We start from the raw sequence: 18,805 nt of genomic DNA on the forward strand, positions 1-18,805 counted from the left end.
TTTGACTAAATGCCGTTTGGATAAATGTACCGTACATCCGCAAACCACGCCCTGTTCATCGAACACACAAATCGGAAAATGTTCCCCGGAAATTGTGTCTCAGCCACCATCGATTCATGCTGCCTGTTGCGTGCTTCATAAGGGAGCAAATAAACCCCTATTGGTTTAAAGACACTGTGCACTATTGTCAATTACTCCAAACAGTTGTTAGCACAAAAACTTACTTGATAAGGAGTAATGGAGAGCTGTTGATAGTATAAAACATTGTGAGAAACGGCTCCCTCTGAAGTAGTGACGTAGTTTTTGAGAAAGAGGTAATCTCTCACTAACATATTTGAAGTGAATAAGAGACATTAGCTGAAGTTTAGTATTCAAGGCCGTTGAAAGCACACAGCTAGTGCGACAAGGGTGTCTTTTAAATAATAAAAGACTTCAGGTGAATCCTTTCATTGTGCATCTGAAAGCGCTTAAAGTAACGCAACAAGGGTGTTTTTTCGTTCGTTCGTGCAACTTCGTAAGGTCAATTGAGCCAACATTTTCACAGGTTTGTTATTTTATGCATATGTTGAGATACACCAAGTGAGAATACTGTTCTCTGACAATTATCAAAGGTGTCCAGTGCCTTTAAAACAAGTCTACAAAATATAGCTGCATAGCAAAGGCTGTAACTCGTCTATGCCGAGAAAACTCTATTTCTAGCGAAAATGAATGTGGTCATAAAGCGAACTACAGTTTATTTTGGCGGCCTCGTAAAGTTGGGCCCCGAGGTACCAGTTTTATGCTGCTGTTTACTGCCAACCAAACGACCAAAATAAACTCAAAATTACGGGGAAAATCACCTAAAAGTGTTCGTGCAAGATTTTTTTCAAATTGTAAAACTAATCACACCTATTTCGTGAGTGATGTATTGCAATTCTATGTTGTGTCAAAACATTACACAAGTAAGATTAACTTAAACAACAGGAAATAAACGAAAATTATTATTTGTTTTCTAAATACAGCATCGTTTTATAGTATCGCCAAATGGTTGTAGCATAGACCTGACTCGATGGTTTCAGCGTGTCGATTTATTAAGTTATGACAAAACTAGTTTAACAATTTAACTCAGAGTTCTGCGATGGCTAGCTTTTGAGGATATCCAGTTTTGCTTTGATTTAATTTCATCTATACTAATACCAATAATGTATTGCGAGGAATTTTTCTCTTCGGTCGTTAACCATCTCAGCCAAACTTTCAAGAGCTTTATAAGACGTGACTGGAATGATGTAGGCCTATAAGATTATATGATATTCATGTGTGTCTTCAACACAGCGGTTGCACCATATTGCACTAAGGCTAGAGATTAGCGAATGGTGTGAGATACTCTTAATAACTTCAGGTACGTGCATGTGGCAGACATACACATGGTTGTGCATAATATTTGAGCACATTAAATTTGAAGTGCATACCAATAAAGGTATTAACCCAATTCATACAATATTAACTCATCTGCACCCTTATGACCCTAGAGCAACATACTCTTAATCTAAATGTATTTTGTAGTTCAATTAAAAACGGACCATAAAGTCAAACCGAAGCCGTACACATACACTTAATGTTTTTCAGAATTTCGCAATAAACAAACGAGATATACGTAAATACATGTAAAGAAGGAACATGAATATTCATTCTGAATTTAAATACTGGATTGCCTGAGAGACTTTAAATAGAATGATACATCAATGGTTTGATTGATGATTCATTCCATCTTAGTTTTCAACACACACATTATAACAAATATATATATATATCAAGAGACCTCAGCAACCAAGTGATGATATTTTCAAGAGAACAAAAACAAATAATCTTGATAAAGAGTGTGCCTATGCATTTTTATCCTCATTTCGATTTGCTCATTTGAAATAAGAACCTTGGTTGGTTGAAAGACACATGACATTAAGACGGAAATATTCCTTGAACCAATATTGGTCTTGGTTTCAGACTCTTGCGTGCGGATGAGGATTAAAAATCAAGCATAAGTTTTTTTCGATTATTAAAAGACACTCTAGATCAGAATAAATGGAACGGGCAATACTATACCTCGTTTAGAAACAGAAATGTTTCTTATAAATGCAGATTAGGTACAACTATGTTAATCAACTATGTATGTGATTTATATTTGTAAAAGATGAGTTCGTTTTTACAGATGCTTTTGGAAGATTTTGTTGAAGTGGTTAAACTGCAGGAGTCCGGCCAAGCTAACCGCTGATTTAATAAAGACTAGAATTAGAATTGCTGTCTAATTACTTAAAGGCAGTGGACACTATTGGTAATTACTCAAAATAGTTATTAGCGTAAAACCTTACTTGGTGACGAGTAATGGGGAGAGGTTGATATGATAAAACGGCTACCCCTGAATTAATGTAGTTTTTGAGACAGAATTTGTTTTCCACGAATTTGATTTCGAGACCTCAGATTTAGAGTTTTAGAGGTCTCGAAATCAAGCCTCTGAAAGCACACAACTTTGTGTGACAAGGTTGTTTTTTCTTTCATTATTAATATCTCGCAACTTCGACGACCGATTGAGCTCAAATTCTCACAGGTTTGTTGTTTTATGCCTATGTTGAGATACACCAACTGTGACGTCTAGTCTTTGACAATTACCAATTGTGTCCAGTGTCTTTAATGAATCAAAATTATTGGTTTGTGCGATTCATACACACGTTAAATGAATGCTTGATCAAGAGAGATGGGCTGTTGTCAGATTAGAGAATACAACTCCCCTTGTGTGAATTGTTCTATGGTTTAGAGTTAAATCATCTCAACAAACAAATAAACAAACAAACCATGTTTGCTGTATGGAAGACATTATACATTTAAACCAACGATGTCTGAAACCTCTTTTGCAATTAATTATGTTTTCAAACACTCGCTTGACAAAGTTCAAGTTGTACATTACGTTTATGTGATTCGTAGTCTTACCGGATAATGACTGTATGAATAAACATTCAAGCAAACGCTTCTGCAAAAACGAGTCCTCTAAAAACGCGCCAACAAAAATTCAAGCTGCGCAGACGGAAAAGTAAACCTATTCAAAGCGATCATGACACAAACGTATTGCTAGCGGAAGAGAATAATTGCTTTCTCGTGGTAATTCAATACACTGCCGTTTCACAAACGCCATCCCAATGTCCATATTGGCCTTTTCAGGTAAAAAGCCACCTGTACTTTCTTTGATGCCCCAGAAAAACATAAATCTCTGTGACAGTTTATGAAGTGTGGAAAATGAAACTATACTACAGGGGGTGACTTGTGTGTTGTGACAAGACGGGGCATCGCGTCGTTGACCCCCGGTAAGGAAGTGGCGATCGAGGGGCAGTTCCCGGACATCCAGAGGCTCTTTCGAGTTCACAAACCCTCGACATCCTGAACAACTTACGGTCTGGTTTTGCGCCCACACACCTCTGCAAGATTAATGAACTTTCACAAGATCCCGTCATTCTCTTATCCCTCAAAACAATACGCTACGACGATGAGGCTAAACTGTAAAGTAATTCTTCTATAATGCATATAGAGCAAACTTTGACAGGACACTTAATTTTTTTTATCAGATGCACTAAATCACAGCAATTTTGGTGTATTTTTCTCGAGGTTAGTTCAACTTACAAAACCAAGAGAGTGTTCACAATTAATAACCAAGTAAAGAGTATCGATCAATATCCAAAGGAGCGTGTGATAGGATTGTACGGTTATGTGAAACAATGATCAATATTGGAATACACAATCTGAGAATTGTTTCTGACGGTAACTTTCTCAGATCCGAATTTGTTTGTATAAAAACTGATGTCTTTATCCATAACCATATTAGTTAAACTTATTGTCGACTATCCACTGTACTTCTAACCAAGCAAGTTGCCATTGCCATCATTTGCATGATTGATTGCCAAACGAATACCTTCCCTTTACCATATCGGTGTATTGGTAAACATAAACAATGTTATTTAATGGCAATTAAAAATTCACAAATTCGTTACAGTACCCGCTGCTACAACAGGGGAATTGAACTGCCAGTAGCTAGCTTGGTGAAACAATGGAAAAAGATCTTCACTGAATGTCAAAGGTCGTGGGTTTGAATCCCATTCACAACAAGACTCTTTCACCAAGGAGCACCTTCCCTTTAAATCACGATCGTGTGTGCGTTCACTTCTGACTCGGACGACGGGACGATAATTGCAGCCTCCTGGTTGAATTGTGAAGGACAGATGGGTACAAATAACATTGCAGAGAGCTGAATTGGTATCGATACTTGAACAAGGCTCAAGTATGTGCACTCTACTCTGACTACAACCCAGGCTGTCATCAAGTATACCAGACATAGTAGATGATAGCGGTGGACGTGGACCAACTTTATACTCTGTTGTGATATGAAGTCCGCGATCCTGCCGAGACTTATCATCGATTTCTAATGAAGATAAAGATAAACTGTAAGGTAATATTACACCCAGATGGAACTTAAGTAGGATTTGGCGTTCAGATGGGGACATCAAACGGGTCGCTGAACCGGGCAAAAATGACACGAGTATAGCGCGCGTTTATCCCTAAGGGTACGGCAGATTCAAGTACAGTGGTGATCAAACGTTAGTAACACACGATAGACGGTGGTCTGGAGACATCAATCCGCTGATTGAGAGGGAACTTAAGATGGAGCAGGTGCAGTGCACGGGATGATGGCACGATCTTTTAAAATGTTACAAAACCAGACATCATCGTCGTCGGAAGTAATGCTCAAAATAATACATGGTATACTTCACCCGCAGTCCTGGCGGCGTCGAGTACAGATTTTACGATCGAACCTTGACGTTGCTGTCGGAGTTCACGCACTCGGATAATAGCATTATTAAGACTGGGAAAGGTGGGTGTCACTGACCGGAGTATAAACGAACCACGCAAGGTTGGAGACAATTACAAAGATGCTGATCAGAAAGTTGCACATTAAGACAAAGTACTAGATTTTGAAACTTTGCATGATGCAAATCCCTTAATAAATTGATGACTTCTCTTTGTTTCAAGTGTTATGACTTTTTGAAGACGTACCCATTGGTTTTGTACACGAAGGCGAAGCGAATGCTCTACAAAATACCAGGATTCCTTTTGTGATTCGTCAGTTTCAATGGGTAAACAAACACATTCATTGCGGTCACTCTGATGTGGACATTTATTTGTTTTATACAATAAAGGAAAACCCTACTCTTCGTAGAACTAGAAAAAACACTGTGTGGACGTGTCCACATAGTGTTGTAAAATCTTCGCTTCCCTTGTGTGTGCTTATTATCCACACATTACTTTCTACCACATGTAGTCCGAAAATTAATTGTACAGATGTTAAGTTTTAGTCTAAATTAAAAGCTCATTGGTGGACTCAGGACCCACTTCCAGACACAAGACAAACAAACCAAAACAGATGCTTCTCATAGCGATGGAAAACTGCGTGCATTAAAGTCACCTGGAAATAGAATTTCTTTCTTTCAAACATAAGAGTATTTGCTTACGAACAATAAAACAATTTTTTTAGTAATTGTTTGTCACGATTTATATGTTTAAAAAATATATAAAGTTGTTTGGGGGCTGACTCCGCCTACCCCTTTTGTGACGTCAATCGAGGCAGACTTTGCCCGCAATGCGTATAGTAAACACACGTGCAAAGTCTTTTGTTTTGTTTTGAAACGTACAAACTCACGACTTGGTCCGTACATGTGCTTTGCAATTGTGTTTACTCTACGCATTACAGGCAAAGTCTGCCTCGATTGACGTCACGAACAGCGCCCTCTCGGGTCGGGGTCTACTCTTAAATTTGTAAATAACATAAAAACTGATTTTTTTAAACCTTAGTTAACTGTTTATTCACATTCCACTCATCAAAACACATATATTAGTGACAAAAGCTTTATTTTGAAAAAAATCCACTGCCAGGTGACTTTAAACAACACATGCAAGGACTTTGTGCCACTGCAGTGATAACAACGTTTTCAGATAGTCACTATGAACCGACCAGATTATGTGCTCTTTCGTCCTTCGACTTCAAGATATCTACAAAAAGAAAATAATGAAAGATCTAAATATAGCCAGTACTAAACTTAGAGCCATGTGGGAGGGCATCCTAAGTGGAGTTTACAAAGAGCTTGTGATTTCTAGCATACGAGAGACGGTGGAAAATGCGCGGGAAAATGCCCACTTGGTAAATAATGCAAGCACGCTCGGTCTGGCTAGCGACTTACTCCGTAATAGATGGAAATGGGTTGATGCACGCTAAGCGATTTCTCAAGAGGGGTGTCCGTACTGAAAATAAGCCACGCTAAACTTTCAATTTAACGGGGAGTAGGCGACTCGTCTAGTTGTTGATTCATGTGTATATGACGGGCATTCTTGACTCTCATAAGAGATGCATACAGCATATCACGCTCGCGTAACTCAACATGTGCCCGTGCAGAACATACCCAATTTGCGTGTTTGGCGTGTATCCGATCCCACAGGGATCCCGGGATTTCACCAGGATACCGGGCGGGATCCACCCACGGGGAGGGACTACGGCCGGGAGAAGTGCATATGATCTCCCAAGTCATCTGGTGACTACGACAAATAACAGAACATCAACGAGAGCGGTTTCAATTTAATGAAAGGAATGCTAACTATATGCTAGTCATCAATAGACCCTTTTTAAATTAATTTCCCTGAGCGTAGAAAACAAAAAGTCCGAAAATAATATTAATCATGAAAAATCAAATATTAATGCAGCTCAATCAATACTAATACATCGCCAAAAGGGTGTAGGCGTTATCATACGACTTCTGTGCTCTATTGTAACTCTACTATTTTAAGACATTTATGATGCTTATATTATCTGCACTAAATCGTCCTGTACGTTACTGTTAACATGGTTCGGATAAGAACAGGTGGTTTAACAACTCAACGTTGCGATCAGTGTACTCTGATCGTCTTCAGTAAAACACATGTCTCGTGAAAATGGTGTTACTGCAAAACCTTACCAGGGGCTGATTTCAAAGATCTGCTGAAGCAGAACAAAATGCTTAAGAATTGTGTACTTAGCAGATATGAACAGGATACCAGTCACAAACTGCACACACAACAATGTATTTTGGCTGGGAATCTGTTTCTGGTGAGTCTATTTTTGCATCCTTCGTCAAAACCAACGCCCATACTACGTTCCCAAGACTCTTGCCCCCCCCCCCCCCAAAAAAAAAACATTAAAAAAACACGCACATCAACCCATCAACACATCCAAAGAAAGAGGCACAAAGAGGAAGTTTAAAATTGAGATCACCGTGCAAACCATCCAACTTCCCTCATGTTGACCTATACAACTTATTTATTTCACCGTGTCGTCAAGAAATACCCTTGGGTGATTTTTATCCCATGGTGAATGGTGACTGTAGCTTCAATAGCTCAACCAATCCCCTGAAATAACCTACTAAAAGAATCTAAGATTGCCCCTCTCTCTCTCAACAAGACAAACATTGTCTTTTGTCATAAAAGCAACATAAGTATAACCTATTGGCCTATATCTCCTAGCTATGGAGACAACATAATGGCTGACTTGTCCACTTGTCGTGAAAAGCAAACAAACATATCTTAAAAGCTTTCTATTTCTACTATTTGCAGACATGACACGTTTAAAGGTAAATTTGCTGGCGAGAGGAAAGCTTGGGCCGGCGGCATCTTTCCAAGCAATCGATAGTATCCGTGTTTGTACGCAAATTCTTCAAATCGGGTCAGAGAACTTGGCGTTCAGTTTCCGAGCTACAAGTACTTTTGTCTGCCCTTTTCGTAGACTTGACTCAAGTCCCAATACCGTGCCATCCCAATCCCAGGAAACTACTTTTTGTGATGCTCTGCATTACCAAACCTATTCCGCACGCATTCACGGGACCACATTTTTTACGGCGAGCTTGCACTGTATGCTACAGGTTGTTTCATAGTAAATTGGGGTGATAGCTTTTAGGGACCTCTCACGCGTGAATGGGACTTGAATCAAGTCTACCCTCCTCGTAAATATATCGCTGCTTCAACCTAAAGAAACTATACACCTGCTGGTTTACAAGTGGCTCGAACAATTCAACACAGACATAAATCACCCTGCCATGCTTTTGCTATAGAATTGTATAAACTATTGGTTAATTATAATGTATTCCTTAGGTTTTTAACATTATTTTGAATGAAAAGTTTCACTTGTAAATACATACATGTATTATGGTAATCGAGGTTTACCAGCGTGTGTGTGAGGCATACCAATGAATAATTTACACACACAAAATTACACTTTGTCCAAGAATGATTATCATTTTTAACACAGTAGAAGATTTGTGTTTGCGTTCATTTCAAGTTCATTTCACACATCAGTAATTGAGTATTCAATAAATTTGTTGTATACTTACGTTTCCATCCCAATCCAGGCGTAGAGAAGACCAGACATCACCAACCCATAATTCCATTTCATTGCAGTGTTTTACGGCCATTTCTGTGATGCTTTTACGCTCAGCTATAGCAGTGGGTTTTAACTTGCCTCACGCTGGCGTGGACTTCATTTGGAAATATCTTCGATGTGTAAACAAACAAAAACAATTCATAAGAAACTTAAGAAATTGTATTGTATGGTGAAACTGGTCTGTAGTGCTAGTTCTGCAGCCTATATGAGTACAAGGCACCTAAAAGGCATATCAGATATTTGAAAGATTCTCTTTGTGACGAAGACCATAGCTCCAACATGTAGTACATAATATCATCAACATGCAAAAGATGTGGTCATAGCAAATAATGAAAATACCTGTTTGAGGGTACGCTGCAAAAAGAAAACACGAAGTAACACTAATAGGTCGCCAGTAGTTGATATGTTTATTTGCTTACTGACAATGGAGGCTCGCTCACTACCTGCTTTCTAACTTCCACTGGATATTATTAATACAATACTTTAGGCCCTATAATGATTTGAGGCATGGCATGGTGAGGTAGCAATGTATATTTGGTTTGTGGTAACACCTGGTTTGCCAGGTAGAGTTTGTACTTTAGAGAACTGTCTTTCTAAGACTACCGTATCAGGAATCATGTACCCTGTACACATCATTGAGCATACATTTGCATAATTAAACAATACAGGATCACGTTTGGATGGTTTTAAGAAAGAGGGTTGCACTAAACAAATGAGGGATGGAGACATGCTTGACCAGTGACTTGTACTTCCAGTGGAATGCGTGTTTAAGTTGTAAGGAGTGAAATTCAAAGACCCACACACACTTGGCATTTGTCCTGAACCACCACCGAGACTTCTGAATTACTGAAGCATGGAGGATATTGACATCACGGTCTCAGATATATTTGTATTATTAGTGCAAGCCTTTAGTTGGGTGATATTATCAACTATATGGAGTGATAGTTATCATCACATAGCAAAGAATCTGAGGAATTCTTTGTCCTTACCTTCAACTTCCTTAAAGTGAAGTGTACTTTCCCAATACTAGACTTTACTCTCAAGGAACATTTGTTTTTTGGCAAACCCTGACATTATTTTCAGAGGTAAATATCATATTTTATTATTATTTCATATTTTTATAAGTTTTTATCATATCATATCATATTTGTTATACCTTCTTCTCTGAAGAAGGTCCGGTTTGGATCGAAAGCTAAGGCCACCTACCCTATTCATTATAGTGGTTATACCTGATATTCTAAATTAATATTTTTATCTGTCTGTGTATTGTTATAAATTTTTTAGTGTTTTTGTCTGTACTGTTAAATCAAAGCCAGTTTTAATTTCCCCAGTGTGGGATAATAAAGTTATTATCTTATCTAATCTGATCGTATTTATTAGAAATAACATCATGTAGCAAAATGATTCGGAGGAAATGATGGTCCTTGCATTCAAATTGAATGTAGTGTACTTTCCTAGACTTAACTCTCAGGAACAACTTCTTAGTGGGCAAACTCAGTCCCTATTTGAAGACGCGAATCATTTATTAGAACTTAGTAGTATCGTGTACAAGGAAACGGAGGAGTTATTGATCATTGCCTTCAAAGAACTTTTCCAATAGAAGAGAGTTTTTGTCTGGGAAAACTTGTTAGTGGGCAAACTCTGTCCTTATTTGAAGACGCGAACCACATTTATTAGAATTTAGTAGCATTGTGTACAAGGAATCGGAGGAATTCTTGGTCCTTGCCTTCAGATTGAGTGTACATTCCCAATACAAGACTTAACGCTGTGGGGAAAACATGTTAGTGGGCAAAGCTGTCCTTATTCGAAGACGCAATTGAGATTTATCAGACGTGCAAAATTCATTATTAATCAAGAGACTTGAAGCAGCGGTTTGCCTTTCTGTCAAACCTTCATGAAAAATATATTAACGGACTTGATGCCGCCATCAGGACAGGTGCGATGAAGAGTTATTACCCAAATCAACGGCAACAAATCCACACTTCAGATCTACCATGATTTTTTTCATAACTGAAACTACCGTCTGCGATCCTGCTGTGCTTCGCTATTTTTACGAGGTGCTTGTGACGCTGATTTTCGCCCTTGATATTTATTAAGATCCGCTTTTAATTAGCAACGGTGCTTTGCAGCTACTTCCAGATAAGATGATCGAGAGACTTATCAGAAGAAACCTTTAGATAGGAGTGGGACAGAGTCCCGAAATCAATTCTAGAAGTATATCTCTGATTGTTTCCGGTTTCCAACAAGTACTCCTGCTCGAATTCGCGATACGAGAATATATTGATGCTGTGCAAGCGATATTGTTCCGGTTGTTAGCGAGAGAGAAGATTGATCGAAAAAAATACCCTTTTTTTAACCACCAATGGTACATTAAAATTAGTATTGAGATACTGCAATCAATTGAGCAAACCCTGATGCACCAATTTCCTCCTGTCCCAAGAAAAAAAACGAATTTGATCATCGTTATTGAACACTGTCCAGAAACACTGGTGCTGTTTCGGTTTGTGCTTAGATTGGAGTCGTTCACAAAGAACTTAGTACTAGTCGTAACTAAAAGGCAGTGGACACTATTGGTAATTACTCAAAATAATTATCAGCTTAAAACCTCATTTGGCAACGAGCCTTATGGGAGAGGTTGATAGTACAAAACATTGCGAGAAACGGCTCCCACTGAAGTGACGTTGTTTCCGAGAAGGAGGTAACTTTCCACGAATTTGATTTCGAGTCGTCAAGTTTACAATTTGAAGTCTAGAAATCAAGCATCTGAAAGCACACAACTTCGTGACAAGTGTGTTTTTTTCTTTCACCCCGACGACCAATCGAGCTCAAAATTTCACAGGTTTGTTATTTTATGCATATGTTGAGATATACCAAGTGAGAAGACTGATCTTTGACAATTACCAACCGTGTCTTTAAGGTTAGCCCTAGGATATATTATAAAAACACAAGTCCTAAAGTTAGGACGATTTAAGAGGTAGAACTATTACGTAATATGGAATCATATACATAAATAACCGACGTTTTTATCATTTTTTTTCTTCTTTTTATTTAAAAATATCTAAACAGCAATTTATTTGCTCTGGTCAAGCCTTAATGATTTTATCTTGGAAGCGTGTTTTAACACGCTTAGTTCCGATTGAAACTTCACTGCAACAGCAAAACAAACACACCCAAACTGCCACGTCATCAACTTTCTCCTCTATTACGATGTAGGAAGATCTTATGTATATATATATATTAATTCATTTCTCTGTTACTGTATAGCGTCGGTGATTAGATCTTCATCATCACCATTTAGGTTTTGTTTATCCAGTGTAGGATGTAGCCCTCCTCATATGACAACGCCATTCATTTCTATTTCTTGCAGTTCTGGTCCCTGTTGTTCACGCATTATACCCTGATGTCATCTCTCCATATTCTTCTCTGACTGACTAACTCTTTTTCCCTGTCCTTGGTAGCCAATCCATTATTCTTATTGTCCATGTTGTCATTTCTTCGAGCAGAGTCTCCAGCCCATAGTTTGTTGTTTTTTCTCTTTCCTTTTGATAGCTCTATTCCAGTTTTCCTTCGTATTCCTGTGCATTTAAGTATGTCTTACAAGTGTGTAACTAGCTTAATTCCGATTCTTGACACTTGGATCCAGTCTGGCGAATAATTTGTTGAAGGTAAAGTTGCCTCCACTGTAACAAAAACAAATTGTCAGGTCGTCAAGTTTGCCCTTTTACTAACAATATTGTATTAGAAGATACATTACTTATTTATTAATTTCTCTGTTGTGTTAAATCGTCTTTGAATAGATCTTACAAGCGTGTAAATAGCGTAGTTCCGATTCGGGAGGCGATGGTCAAGTTTAGCGAATAATTTGACAAAGGTAAGGTCGCCTTCACTGTAAAAAAAGAAAGAAGAAACACACTCCAATGGATCCAAGCGCCTTCGCCCTCTAACTAAATTGGAAGATATCTTAAAATTAATTAATTAATTTCTCTCTTGTGTTAAATTGTCTGTGAATAGATCTTACAAGCGTGTATTAACTAGCGTAGTACCGATTCGGGAGGCGAGGGTCAAGTCTAGCGAATAATTTGACAAAGGAAGTTTCACCTTCATTAAAAAGAAGCAAATTAAGCACCACGGTCATTAGTTCCTCTACACGGGTGTTCATAATTGTGGAAGAAGTCTCGTTTTATTATTAAATAGCCTGTCACCTTCACATTAGTTCCCATAAACGCAGGGCGTAGCAGTCAGGCTGATCATCCTGTTGTGTTGTTTTCTGTTACAGTTAACATTTTCCCCGAAGCCGTGAAATCATCGGACATCTATATTAACAGTCAAAGTCCATCAGCAATTATTTGAACAGAATACCAGCATTGGGATTGTGTGGATAAGGAACGTTCACGACATTGCCGTTAAAGAGACATTCTTCGATTCCTGATATAAAACGGCTTCTCATGATGCATCTTGCTAGTGTTGTGTTGCTTCTTATTGGGTGTTATGCAGCACTAGCTGCTATCTGCCCTACTGACTGGCAGCGATACGGCGAGTCATGCTACTTGCTGATAACTCAAAGTATGAGCTGGGATGAAGCAAATGATACCTGCTTCAAATCAAATGCAGCTCTAGCTGTGCCCAACTCAAAGACAGAAACAAAGTTTATCTGGTCGATGTTCAAGGAATTCTTCAATGGGAATCAGCCAAATAGACCTCTCTGGATCGGTTGTTATTTCGACCAGGAGACGGAGGAATGGCAGTACTGTCCATTGAGGAACGTGTCTAACACCTACGAGAATTGGAAGATAAATCAGCCAGATATTAATACTGCCACGGGTTGCGTTATTATGAGCGGAAATCACAATGGTAAATGGGCTGACCAAAGGTGCAGTAACGATCATTTTGCCGTCTGTGAGCTCCAAGTTGACACCACACCTCGGTCATTCTGCCTTCAGACCGGTCCCGGTGGTCGCATCAAGTCCCAGTGCCTGGTCGGTCACGTCCTGAAGGAGGTACGGGCTGATGGTGTGGTGTCGTGCGGGAAGGCGTGCCGATCAGAGCCCCGATGTCGCTCCTTCAATCTGCTGCTGGAGCAAGGTCCAGGGAAGATGGTTTGTCAGCTGAACAACGCGACTCTTCACGAAGCGGCTAAAGACATGGAACTTCAAGACAAATGCTACTCCTTCGATCTGTAATCAACAGAGACATACAATGACATGTTCTCCCGAAGACGAACAGAGTACACTGTTTGAAACGTCGAGACCTACAAAGATATTTTACTTACAGTTGTGTCCTCAATTTTACGTATGATAGTTCTTTTCTGACATGTTCTTTTAACGCAAGTGTTTATGAGATTTCAAGTTGTTTTCATTGAAAACTGATTGATGAATTCAACACAGCGAGTGGAACTTTACTTTTACATTTGTATTCCTTGACAAGAAAGGATAACAGTTTACAGAAAGTCATAACAAAACTTTAAGATTGTTGCGCAAGACGGTCCTTTGATGTACGATGTTTAACGCCTTTACGAGGACAATTTGGTACTTGTGGTGTATCAGCAGCCGATTTCACGAAACGCTAAGATTAATCCTATCTCGAGTTAGGACGAGTAACCCGTCATAACTTAGGATTAATCTTAAGGTATGCATGCTACAGTGCAGGGTTGAGACTCGTCCTTAGTCCTCAGAATAATCCTAAGTTAGGAAGAGTTTGGTGAAATCGACGGCTGGACCCTTTGGTATTGGTGGTGTATCTTTGAGAAACACATTTGTTTTTTTGAGCTTTGATGGTTCGTTTGTACTGTGCATGAGAAAGACTCGGGGTCGAAACGTCGGCCCTTTAACTAGATATGGTTTACAGCTTTTATTCTTTTGCTTGAAGCAGTTCGCACCACCTAATTATATTTTCTGGAAATGAAATTGAAGTAGATGTTGAGACCGAATCGGTTAGGTTTTACTGGACCCTTAGACATGCATACGGAAATATTAAAATTACACTTAAAGGTTGTAAATGGGGAAAAAACACAAATGTACGCACCGGGTATTGAAACGAACTAGCAATCAAATTTCCGAAGATAGCAAAAGCTTATTAAATATTTACGAATTGTGTCCCTTTTCTGTTATATTTGTTCAGAATTAATAAGTCACTAGGAAACAATAACTGCCTCTCGTTAACAGCTACAGGTATTTTTTTATGGCGATTAGTTTTTGGATGAGGCTATATGAGCACAATAGCGTTTCAAGGCTTTTACCTGGCTCAATGCTCTTACTAATTAATTGCTAAGGTATTAATTTTCGAAAATATTATCATGATAAAAGACACTTTCATTTCTTTTTTTATGGCGATTAGTTTTTGGATGAGGTTTACATGAGCACAATAGCGTTTCAAGGCTTTTATCTGGCTCAATGCTCTTACTAATTAATTGCTAAGGTATTAATTTTCGAAAATATTATCATGATAAAAGACACTTTCATTTCTGTTTAAAAATGGGCAGTTTGTTGGGTAAGAGCTAAATTATTTCATCATAATTAAAATCAGCATTCAACTGTGAATGGGGAATTAATAATAACCTATAAACAACTGGATTGACCAAAGCGTACAAATGACTTTCAATTGTTATATTGATGTTACTTTTTTCTACAAACACAAGCTATCTAGGTTTCCTTCCTACGCATATTACATCAGTGTATCGCTTTTGGCGGCTGTGCGATCTAGTGGCTCAGCGGATAGCTTGCTACCTTCGAATTAGTTCCCATACACGCAGGGCATAGCAGTTAGTCTGATCTTGTTGTGTGGTGCAACAATTAACACTTTTCGCAAATGGGTAAAACCAAAATTAATAAACTTTTCGCAAGCTGTGAAATCATCGGATATCTATATTAACAGTCAAAGTCCATCAGCAATTATTTGCACAGATGACCAGTTTTTGGATTGTGTGACTAAGGAACGTTCACGACTTTGCCGTTAAGAGAACATTCTTCGGTTTCTGATGTATAACGGCTTCTCATGATGCATCTTGCTAGTGTTGTGTTGCTTCTTGTTGGGTGTTATGCAACACTAGCTGCTATCTGCCCTACTGACTGGCAGCGATACGGCGAGTCATGCTACTTGCTGATAACTCAACGTATGAGCTGGGATGAAGCAAATGATACCTGCGTCGAGTCAAATGCAGCTCTAGCTGTGCCTAACTCGCAGATAGAACAAACTTTTATCTGGTCGATGTTCAAGGAATTCTTCAATGGGAGTCAGCCAACTGGACATCTCTGGATCGGTTGTTATTTCGACCAGGAGACGGAGGAATGGCAGCACTGTCCATTGAGGAACGTGTCTAACACCTACGAGAATTGGAAGATAAATCAGCCAGATATTAATACTGCCACGGATTGCGTTATTATGAGCGGAAATCACAATGGTAAATGGGCTGACCAAAGGTGCAGTAAAGATCATTTTGCCGTCTGTGAGCTCCAAGTTGACACCACACCTCGGTCATTCTGCCTTCAGACCGGTCCCGGTGGTCGCATCAAGTCCCAGTGTATGGTCGGTCACGTCATGAAGGAGCTACGGGCTGATGGTGTGGTGTCGTGCGGGAAGGCGTGCCGATCAGAGCCCCGATGTCGCTCCTTCAATCTGCTGATGAAGCAAGGTCCAGGGAAGATGGTTTGTCAGCTGAACAACGCGACTCTTCACGAAGCGGCTAAAGACATGGAGCTTCAAGACCAATGCTACTCATTTGATCTGTAGTCAACAGAGAGCGTAACGATCACACATGACATACAATGAAATGTTCTCTTGAAGACGAGCAGAGTACTTTGTTCGAAACGTCGAGACCACACCGGCTCTTTTCAGAGTCTACATTCCTACAAAGAGATTGCACACCTAGTTGTGTCCTTAATTTTACTTATGACGGTTAATTCTTATTTGACATGTTCTGCGCTTTGCTCTATTCTGCTATGACGCAGTGTTTATATCTAGATTATGGTTTCAAGTCTTTTTCATGGAAACTTGGAGGATGGATTGAACACAGCCAGTGGAATTTACTTTTACTTATTTATTTCTTAATAAGAAAGGATACTTAAAAAATCATATAAAAAACTCTTAAGGCTTTTGTGCTTGACATGTCATGTACAGAATGATGATCGAATTTGAGAAAGACTCTGGGTCGAAACGTCAGGCCCTTAACTTTATTTTGTCATGTATAGCACTTCGGTTGGTAAGAAGTTCGCACCAGCTAATTGTGTTTTCTGAAAAAGAAATTGAAGTATATGTTCACACCCAAATCAGAAAGGTTTTACTTTGCGTTTAGATACGTATGTGTGTACATATTAAATAATTTACATGTAGGTGGTATGCGGGGATATTTTACCAGAGTGTACGTTCTGGGTATTTAAACACATATCAATTGTTGTTGCCAACAATCTACCAATCTGTGCTCTCGACGCTTTACAGAATTTTCCTTGGAAAGTTAAATCAAATAATGAGCCACAAAGCAAACTGACTTTGTAAATTTAGAAACGATTTGGGGGTGAACAAAGACAGTTTTATTAGAGCGGGATTTGAACTAATGACCTCCGCATTATCGTGCCGGCGCTCTACTTAGCCCAATGTCGGCTGTCTCCAAATTTATAAATTGTTGCAAAAGTAGAATCAAATATCTTAAAGTTTCAAGAATATGTTTTCCCTTTAAGCCTTTAAAACGCAAGTATTATTTTTTATAGGAGGCGATGGAAATAGGAAGTAGTTTCTTCACGGTGTACCGTCAGGTACGAACACAATACGCCTTGTCGCTCAAGCCTGGGTATCGTGTACCGTGTTACTTTAGCACGGATCGCGTTCAAACAATGTGTCTGTATGTACATGTATAGACGGCTTTCACATTCCCTATGGCGCATAGCGCACCAAAACAAACTCCAAGACAAACTGGATATTAATTTCAACTTGACATTCTATTTTTGGACACCATATAATATGCCCTCGGCTCTTGTGATTGAAACTGGAAGGAACTAAACGAACTAAATTTTTAATCAAAACAACTGCTTTCAATACGAATTCTAATTGCGACCATATCAATCCGTTAACAAATACCTTTTTTAAGAATTGAACGTTAAAACTGCTTTCAAAAAATGAAAAACTTTAGTTTGCAGAGAAGAATACGCACAGGAAATCTAGAAGCTAGTGTGACAGCGTCACATTGAAGCCTAAACAAACAACTTCGTTTAGCGCTTTGCAATCCGTGTAAACGGTAGTGATGATTAATTTCAGTTATTCCCGTGGGTTCTAGGACAAACTTTAAGATTAATGTATTTATAAGGTAGTCGTGTTAGTACGAAGCTTTAGTCATTTGCAGCTTCTTCGTTGTACGAGCTAAGTGCGATTTGTTATTGTCTCAAACACAAACATTTTGTCGTTAAAATAAACAAGTAAGAAACCACAAGGGAAAATTACTTGGTGAATTTTGAACTAAGTTTGGGTTGAATAAAACAACAATTTACAATAGAGTTGGACTTGAAGCTACGAGTTCCGGATTAACGTACCAGCGCTCTACCAGTGCTATCATTTCAATCCCTTTAATTTTGTCAGTATTCTTGTTGGGGTACCAGTCAGAACTTTGCGGGGTTTTTTTTTCATAAAAAGATAAGCCATATGCCAACATGAAAAAGGTTGACAAAGTAGTAACACTTCTGCCGTTCACGGCGTGCGTCAAAATGACAATATACTTTGACGTCACTGTAGTTGTCTTAATTACCTCCATGTTGCAATAAAGTGGTATCCCACAAGTGTCGTCACATATTTAAAGGCAGTGGACACTATTGGTAATTACTCAAAATATTTATGAGCATAAAACCTTATTTGGTAACGAGTAATGGGGAGAGGTTGGTAGTATAAAACATTGTGAGAAACGGCTCCCTCTGAAGTGGAGTAGTTTTCGAGAAAGAAGTAATTTTCCACGAATTTGATTTCGAGACCTCAAGTTTAGAAGTTGAGGTCCCGAAATCAAGCATCTGAACGCACACAACTTCATGTGACAAGGGTGTTTTTTCTTTCAATATTATCTCGCAACTTCGACGACCAATTCAGTTCAAATTTTCACAGGTTTGTTATTTTATGCATATGTTGAGATACACCAAGTGAGAAGACTGGTCTTTGACAATTACCAATAGTGTCCAGGGTCTTTAATGAAGTAATGGGACTTTTCGCGGATCTTTCTGAGAACACCAGAGAAGGTTCTTCAAAATTAAGATCTGTTTTATCTCATGTAAACTAAATTTCCTTATTGATTGAAAACATTTTATATGCATTTCAGAATCGCTTGTTTCCATTTTCGTTCAACGGTGGTCTTTTAAT

At 38.8% G+C, this 18,805-nt stretch overlaps 1 protein-coding gene across 1 annotated transcript; it reads left to right on the forward strand.

Annotated features, from left to right (window-relative positions):
- Positions 1 to 15,321: 15,321 nt before the first annotated feature.
- Positions 15,322 to 18,312, forward strand: LOC117293152 (snaclec bothrojaracin subunit beta-like). Its single transcript, XM_033775388.1, has one exon. It carries the CDS (start codon positions 15,470 to 15,472, stop codon positions 16,202 to 16,204), a length of 735 nt encoding a protein of 244 aa, XP_033631279.1. The 5' UTR covers positions 15,322 to 15,469; the 3' UTR covers positions 16,205 to 18,312.
- Positions 18,313 to 18,805: the final 493 nt, after the last annotated feature.

Source organism: Asterias rubens, chromosome 7, assembly GCF_902459465.1.
Source record: "Asterias rubens chromosome 7, eAstRub1.3, whole genome shotgun sequence".
Taxonomy (NCBI): Eukaryota; Metazoa; Echinodermata; class Asteroidea; order Forcipulatida; family Asteriidae; genus Asterias; species Asterias rubens.

Excerpts from the sequence above, each read along its gene's own strand:
- LOC117293152 (XM_033775388.1), top strand. The coding sequence starts at position 15,470 with ATGATGCATCTTGCTAGTGTTGTGTTGCTTCTTGTTGGGTGTTATGCA.